We start from the raw sequence: 7,249 nt of genomic DNA, 5'->3' as shown, positions 1-7,249 counted from the left end.
CCAACATAATACTTCTGATTTACACGTAAAATGAAATGAAACAACGATAATTTAGTATTGAATAGTCAAACCAAGATAATCAACTATTGAATCGTTGTGTAGAATGACTCGTGTGGTTTTGTTGACTTGATAAAAAAGTGTCATTTGATGCAAGGCAAATATTCTTCACCTCTGCGTGTGATTTTATCGTTTGGGGTTATCTGCTACAAGTTAAGCCAAAATAATTAAGTACAAGCGTATCCCATCAAGCAAAAAGACACAGATTTTAATGGCCTCACAAATTACATCGCGTCGGTTCATCCAACTCCCATCAACCTGATCACATACGGCCTTGCAAGGGTAGTTGGCTCTTAATTAGAAGATATTTAGGTGGTATTTAAGAGGTGTGTTGTCCTTCTTTTTATTTGTTATTTTTTATTTTAGAAATATTGGTAAAAATTAACTCACACCAAAGTGTAGAAATATTATTATTTCCCGTCACTTTCTTTTGATCACACTCACCACAAATATCATTAAGCATAACGTGAAATAAAATCTAAAATTTGAAGAAAATAACTCATATGGAGCAGATCTACAAATCCTAGCAAACACAACCCAAATTCACATAGATCCACCATTGTCAGGAGCACGTATATTTAACTGAAAAGTATAAACATGTATCAAACGAAAACTAAAAAGTAAAAACCCTAGCTACATAATTCTAAAATATTTTGTATTACGATTTTCTAACCAACTTAACTTGTGAAATTAAAAGCATTCACAAAGACTCGTTTCGGGCTTGGACACTATACAGCAGATGCAATTGAAAGAGAAAATAAGAAAATTGCTACTTATCTTTTAAGATGAATGGTATAGAAAGGAAAGTGAGAACGTGACATTTTGGGGTTCGTCGCGTGTTGAGCAAATCTTTATCACTTGGAAGTGGTTCTTGCTCAGTTGCTAGGGTTTTGTTTTCACATTACCTCCTTCAAAATTGTGGTCCGCTCCTCTGAATTTTGTCAGTGTAAATTTTGGGCTTTGATGCTACATTTGATACAGAAGACAAACCTTTGGGCCTTCTTTCGGCAAACAAACAACAAACTTTTAGGTTTATAAAAAATGAAGTTGTTACTTAATACTACGATATAGTAGTATTCCTCTTCAATTGTAAGTGAGAGGTTTTAGTTTTGATTCTCACCAAAGGCGAGTTTGAATCACATTATTGCTAGCACATTGTCAGGCTAAGCTCACCCCCACTCCTTAGTGTAGATAATATAGTTTGTTCAAAAAAAAAAAAAAGAAAAAAAAAGGAGTTTCTCCAGTACACATCACCAAATACCAATACCTAAGAAGCACTAGTTCGGCAAACTGGTGCCGAACTCCAGTCACAAGCAACTTGGAGTGGCTCCAATATGGCTAAAAAATGGAGCGGAGCGGCTTGGAATGGCTCGGATTCTCCAGATTTAGTTGACACATGACTGAGTAATTAGCAGTGGCGACCTCACTCGCGATGAAGAAGGCCCTTGACTAAGGGGCAGTTTGGGATTCCTGTGATTTAAGAATAATCAATTGAAGGTTAAAACATTTGAGCTTTTGATAAATTATATTTTTAAAGAGTATAAAATCAATGTAAAAACATTTGGTAAATTTTAAAATAAGTGATATAACAAAAATAGGTATGATATGAGGTGGTGCCAACAATAACTATGGTGGCGACATTGGTTGGATTGATTGTGGTGGTTGTGGTAAAGGTGTTTGCAATGGTGGTGGCAATGTTGGTGGTGCTGATGTTTCTAGTGGTATAAGGTTGGTGGTTGCAGTTGTAGGTGGTAGACTCGAAGGACGCGATGGTGGCGGTGGGGGTGGCGGTTGTTATGAAAGTGGCAACGGTGGGTATCAATAGTGGGGTCTGGTGGTTGGGGTGCAGAAGTGACAATGGTGGTAAGGGTGGTGACAATAGAGATTGTGGTTGCAGTTGTAGCGTTTATGGTGGCGGCTGCGGGAACGATGATGGTGGGAATGGCAGTGGTGGATGTTGTTGTTATTGTGGCGATGGTTGCAGTTATGGCTAAAGCAGTGGTGACGATTGTGGCAAAAGTGATGATGCAATGATAGTGGTGTAAGGTTAGTGGTAGGTAGTAGCGACTATTTTTTTTTAAAACTAATGAATTGAAAATATTCACTAAAGGCTCAACTTCATTGATTATAAAAGCAGCTTTTAAAAGCAACTTACAGTTACTTATAACTTATAACTAATGTCTGAAGATCATTGTTTTTAAAATAAATTAGAAAATTATAATCTTTTTATGTTAGGGCAAACTAGTCTTTTTCACATCAAAATTTAGACAGAGGTGCTCAATATACTGGGGTTTGCAGAATTGCACTTGTATGCACAGAAGTTACATATTTTTATTTCACATTCAATTGAGAAAACATTTCTCAAAGGGTTGATATTGACATATTTTCATGTGTAAACAACAGAAAACAAGAGAAACAAGTAAAAAGGAGACTAAGACATGGAACCCATCACCCAAAGATTCATGTGATGTGATATGTGAGTCCTTTACAAACAAAACATATGATTTGATTAATTCAACTAATAACCAATATCATTGACAATCCCATTCAGCTTTCTTTCCACCACTTCTGAACAGATTTTGCCCATCATATGGTAGAAGGCCAGCAGATCAGACAACTGCTCCACTGACATTTTCCCCATCACATCCCTTGCCAGTCTTTCTCTCTCCTCATTCAACTTCAATCTCTGTTTGTAGGAGCCTGCATTTCTCACTGTTGCCCCCATTTGCTTCAGTCTGTTCTCCTGCTGTATGCTCAGTGCTGTGTTGGACTGCAGATGAGACAAAAAAAAAAAAAAAAACACATATTTGCATCAATATAAAGTTACCCAAATGAAAATATCAGACACGAGTCCGTCCGATCTAGATCACCCAGTGATTAAAGAATCGTGGTTGCCCACCTTTGAATTTGACATCAAGAGTGGAAATCAAAACACTAAAAAGCATATCTACTTAATCTCCACCATTGGTATTTAAAAAATTCAAGGATAAGTAACAAAGTATTCCTTTAGCAACTGGTAAAAAAAAATTGACAAAAAAATGTAACTCACAAACTTGATAATCTATACCTCAAGGAATTCTGCTCCAGCTTCAAGTTCAGATTCTTTGATTTGATGCATACCACTTCCTAGGCCTCCTGTGTATATGTTTCTTGCAATTGAGAAACTTCTAACAATTTTCTTTCTCCTTTTCTCCATTTCCCCATCCAACTTCAAAGATTGTGGCACTGAAGCTGAACTGTTGAGCTTGTTCTTGTAAGCAATTGCTGCCTTCACAAATTCCTACAAAATCCCATAAAAATTTCTTTAATTCCCTATTAACCCACAATTAATGATCAATATATCTCATATGTCATATTCTATACACAAATTAAAAAAAAAAAAAAAAAATTGAAGTAGCAAAGAGACCTGATAAGCAGATGGGCAACCAGGGTAATCAAACTCATCAGAATCTGGTCTCCTCATTCTCTCTGGATGAAATTGTAATCCCATGATAAATTTACCTTCCTCAGGATTATATGCATCTGGATCATAAAACCCTTCAATCAAACCATCTGGGGCAAATGCCATTGGCACAAATCTCTGTGCTAATTTCTTAACGCCTTGATGGTGATAGCTATTAACCCTAATCTCCATCTTCTGTTCCCCTGATTCCAAGGACTCCTTAAACCAATGGTGCAAAGGAGTCTCCTCCACCACCTTCACCACATGCCTATGCCCATCATAGTCTTCATAATTTATATGTTGCACATAAACACCATTTTTTGGATCATCAAATTCCAAGTGCTTTTTCGAGAGCTCTCTCTCGATGTCTTGGTAAAGGGTTCCTCCACATGCGACATTCAAGACCTGTGAACCTCTGCATATTCCCAAGTAGGGTATGTTCCGTTCCAGGCAGAGCTTCGCCAGCCTCAATTCGATCGAGTCTTTTTCTTTGTCGATGGCTGTGTCGCTTGCATGGAGCCTCCTGATTTCCTCCAACTCTTCAGATGAGAGGCCTGAGACGGCGACCTCAGTCTCGTAGAGAGACGGGTCGATGTCTTCTCCTTCGCAGAGGAGAACTCCATGGATGGGCTCGAAGCTGTCCAATAACATGTGCACCCCATTTACTCGGGGCACGATTACTGGTACTGCTCCATAACCTACTATAAGATCAAGATGGTATTCACCTAAAACCACATGCGCGCAAAAGATTAATTAGTAAACCATGCATTACGATTACAACAAAACATTAAAGTAAGTGGTGTATTGTCCTGGTGAATAGGTTTTCGTATCCAACAGCTCAAACCTTTTCGCTTCCCTAATTTAGATTAGAATAGAAATATCGTTTGTAATAAAAACGTTAAAATTATCAAGAAAAAAAAGAAAAGAAAAAGGATTTGTTGTTGTTATGGGGATTGAGAACATACCCACAAAATCTACGAACTTGTTCTTGCGAAGGGTACGTCGAGAGACGATGAGGACGCGAGGGAGGATGACAGAGAGATCAGAATTCATGGCGGTGGTGCACGATCAAAGTTATTGTTGTTTGGGTGTCTTGATTAATTTAATTATTTTCAGGGTTAGAGGAGAAGAGGACGAATAAGTAGAAAGAAGTAGAGAGCTTGATTTACTAAAATTAGGGGAGGATAGGATAAGAAAGCCAGAAAAGAGCGCTATTTAAAGAAGATTGGAAGGAGGGGTGTGCGTAGTCTTGGCGCCGCATACATCTCCCCAGTTCCGCCGGTTTGTTGAACAAAATTAATCAATTATATAAAAATTATTATTTCTTATTGCAATATTTATACACATTCGATTTACCTACTACATAATTGTATTTTGATATACCTATCATCATAATTAACCATTCATAACCAAAACATGTTTCATAAAAACCCAAAAAAGGAAAATACATAATTAAATTATCCCTTAAATTTCATAATTAATTATAGAAGATCAAAAATAATTTATTATATAATAGATAATTATTATTGGCACTCAAAAAAATATAATTGTGACATCCAGAGTGATCCTTATATCTATATTCTTATCCCTACCTAGCACGAGGCCTTTTGAGAGCTCACTGGCTTCGGGTTCCGTGGGAACTCCGAAGCTAAGCGAGTAACGCGCGAGAGCATTCCTAGGATGGGTGACCCATCGGAAAGTTCTCGTGTGAGTTCCCAAAAACAAAACCGTGAGGGAATGGTAAGCCTAAAGCGGACAATATCGTGCTACGATGGTGGAGCGGGCCCGGAAAGTGGTCCCACCCGAGCCGGGATGTGACAATAATTGTGTACTTCAACCTTTCTATATTTTAAAAGAAAAAAAATACTCTTTATGAGGAGTGCACAATTAAATTTTTAAAGTGCAAATAGTAGTTCCCGTATAATATTGCAATTCTTATCAAATAATTATATGGAGAGAACATGGTTTTAGCGATCCTTATCAAATTATTATACCGTGCTTTTATCATAATCTTAATAAATAATTTTCATGCAAGGGATTGCCCTAGTGGTTGAAGACTTTATCCGTACAAACTTTCCTCTAATGTAGAATCTTGTTTGTATTCGACAAAAATAAAATTAAAGAAAAAGAGAAGCCTATACGAAATTTGATTAAATATAGAATGATTATGTAAAATAAGATGTGAAGCATATCCGGGAATAAGTCAATCATTCCCCAACGCTATTCTCCTCCAAACAACATTGTATTCACTCATTCAATTGTAAATAGTGTATTTTAAATAGTTAAATACCATATTTGAGTAGTAAATTAGAAAACAAAATCATCTCTCGACAACAAAAAAAAGAAAATTATACAATCTATCACCTTACTGGTGTCATGTTTTAATTGATTCTATCTTTACCATGACCCCCTTCAATTTCAATGAATGGCATCAATTTCCACACAAACTCTAGCATATTCTCTCGAGGGGAGGAGGGAGGTAATGCCTTGGGGCCACGACCCCCCTCTCACTCAGCTTTTGGTTGTAGAATTTTTGTATTAATCATATTAAATAGAGAATAATTTCTCTTTAGTTCTAATTGAGTGCCCCTCCTTTCTTCTTCGTTGGTAACTCACTCTTATGTTTACATCTTGTTGAGTAACATATATTTTGTTAACTACGAATGAGTATGACACTGTTAATACAACAATAAAAGAAAAACTAAATAATAGAGTAACAAAATTAGATATTTTGTAACAAATATTGTCAGAATTTGTAAACATGAGCTTGCTTTGTAAAAAAAAAAAAAAACAAAAAAAAAGGAGCTTAAATTTTTAAGGTGCCCTCTCTTAGTTAGATTTCTGGCTCCACTCTCTGAATCATACCTTTAAAAAGCTTGATTCCTTAAAGGTAGTAGTCCCTAATAATTTCTCCTTGAAACTCAGAGGAGGGTTAAGATTCAAACTTGGAATTTCCTCTACAAAATCATCTTCAAATCGAACCTCTGACCTAAAACGCTTAGCCACAGATCCAGGAATTACATCACTAGGATTTCTGCTTTCCGACGGCCGAATTCGAAAAGGAGAAAAGAAAATTATGTTGGGGATAGATTAGCAGGAAGCAGTCCTTCTTTAGAGTATGGCTGTCATATTTTTTAGGCTGGTGTTGGTGGTTGATAGACCCAGATTTGTTTAGTTGTTTTTGTGTTTTGTGGTTGTAGGCCTACATTTGTAACCAAAAAAAAAAAAAAAAAAAAGAAAAGCGGCCTTGTTTAAATAACAAAAAACTGTAAAATGTCATTATGTTATAAATTAGAAAATTAGTTTAACAATAAGTTCAATAATAAGTATAAAATCAGAACTAATTTAGTAATTTAATTACAAGTATTTTATCCTTTTTCATGTATATCTGATGGCTGCCATCACTTGAAGCGTTTCCAAGAAAATATTCGAATGCAATGAACGGATATTTCATAAGAAGTACAATTTAATCGTCAGTATATTTAATTAAGTAGGCAAACTCAATTCGAATACTTCCATATTACCGTTACACACGTACATTGTATAGTTGAGTGAGTGGAAAATCGAGCAACAAATTTAAAACAGTTTTCGTTTTGGAGTTTGGATGAATGCAAGGCATGCTTTAACTTTATGATTCATGCATGGTGATGCACACACACACAAATACATATACATATACATATATATATATATATATATATATATTGTGAGATATGTTGCATGCGTTGAATTTTAGGTTTTTATTCGGTT

General features: G+C 36.0%; 1 protein-coding gene across 1 annotated transcript; it reads right to left on the bottom strand.

Annotated features, from left to right (window-relative positions):
- Positions 1 to 2,368: 2,368 nt before the first annotated feature.
- On the bottom strand, positions 2,369 to 4,731 carry LOC103948482 (putative glutamine amidotransferase GAT1_2.1). The gene is made up of 4 exons (XM_009359515.3): positions 4,465 to 4,731; positions 3,464 to 4,224; positions 3,125 to 3,337; positions 2,369 to 2,827 (listed from the first exon to the last, which is right to left on the bottom strand). Exons 1-4 carry the CDS (start codon positions 4,550 to 4,552, stop codon positions 2,576 to 2,578), a joined length of 1,314 nt encoding a protein of 437 aa, XP_009357790.2. The 5' UTR covers positions 4,553 to 4,731; the 3' UTR covers positions 2,369 to 2,575.
- Positions 4,732 to 7,249: the final 2,518 nt, after the last annotated feature.

This window comes from the organism of the source record quoted next, unplaced genomic scaffold, assembly GCF_019419815.1.
Source record: "Pyrus x bretschneideri cultivar Hongxiangsu unplaced genomic scaffold, Pyrus_bretschneideri_v1 Contig41, whole genome shotgun sequence".
In the NCBI taxonomy this organism is placed as follows: Eukaryota; Viridiplantae; Streptophyta; class Magnoliopsida; order Rosales; family Rosaceae; genus Pyrus; species Pyrus x bretschneideri.
The sequence above is the reverse complement of the archived record's forward strand: the minus strand, read 5'-3'. Positions and strand labels throughout refer to the sequence as shown.

What these genes read in the sequence shown, in the direction of transcription:
- LOC103948482 (XM_009359515.3), bottom strand. Translation starts at nt 4,552, where the DNA reads ATGAATTCTGATCTCTCTGTCATCCTCCCTCGCGTCCTCATCGTCTCT. An exon ending in CAAGTTCGTAGATTTTGTGG is followed by an intron (nt 4,225 to 4,464) that starts GTATGTTCTCAA and finishes ATGTGGTTTTAG; the next exon opens with GTGAATACCATCTTGATCTT. An exon ending in GTTGCCCATCTGCTTATCAG is followed by an intron (nt 3,338 to 3,463) that starts GTCTCTTTGCTA and finishes GGGATTTTGTAG; the next exon opens with GAATTTGTGAAGGCAGCAAT.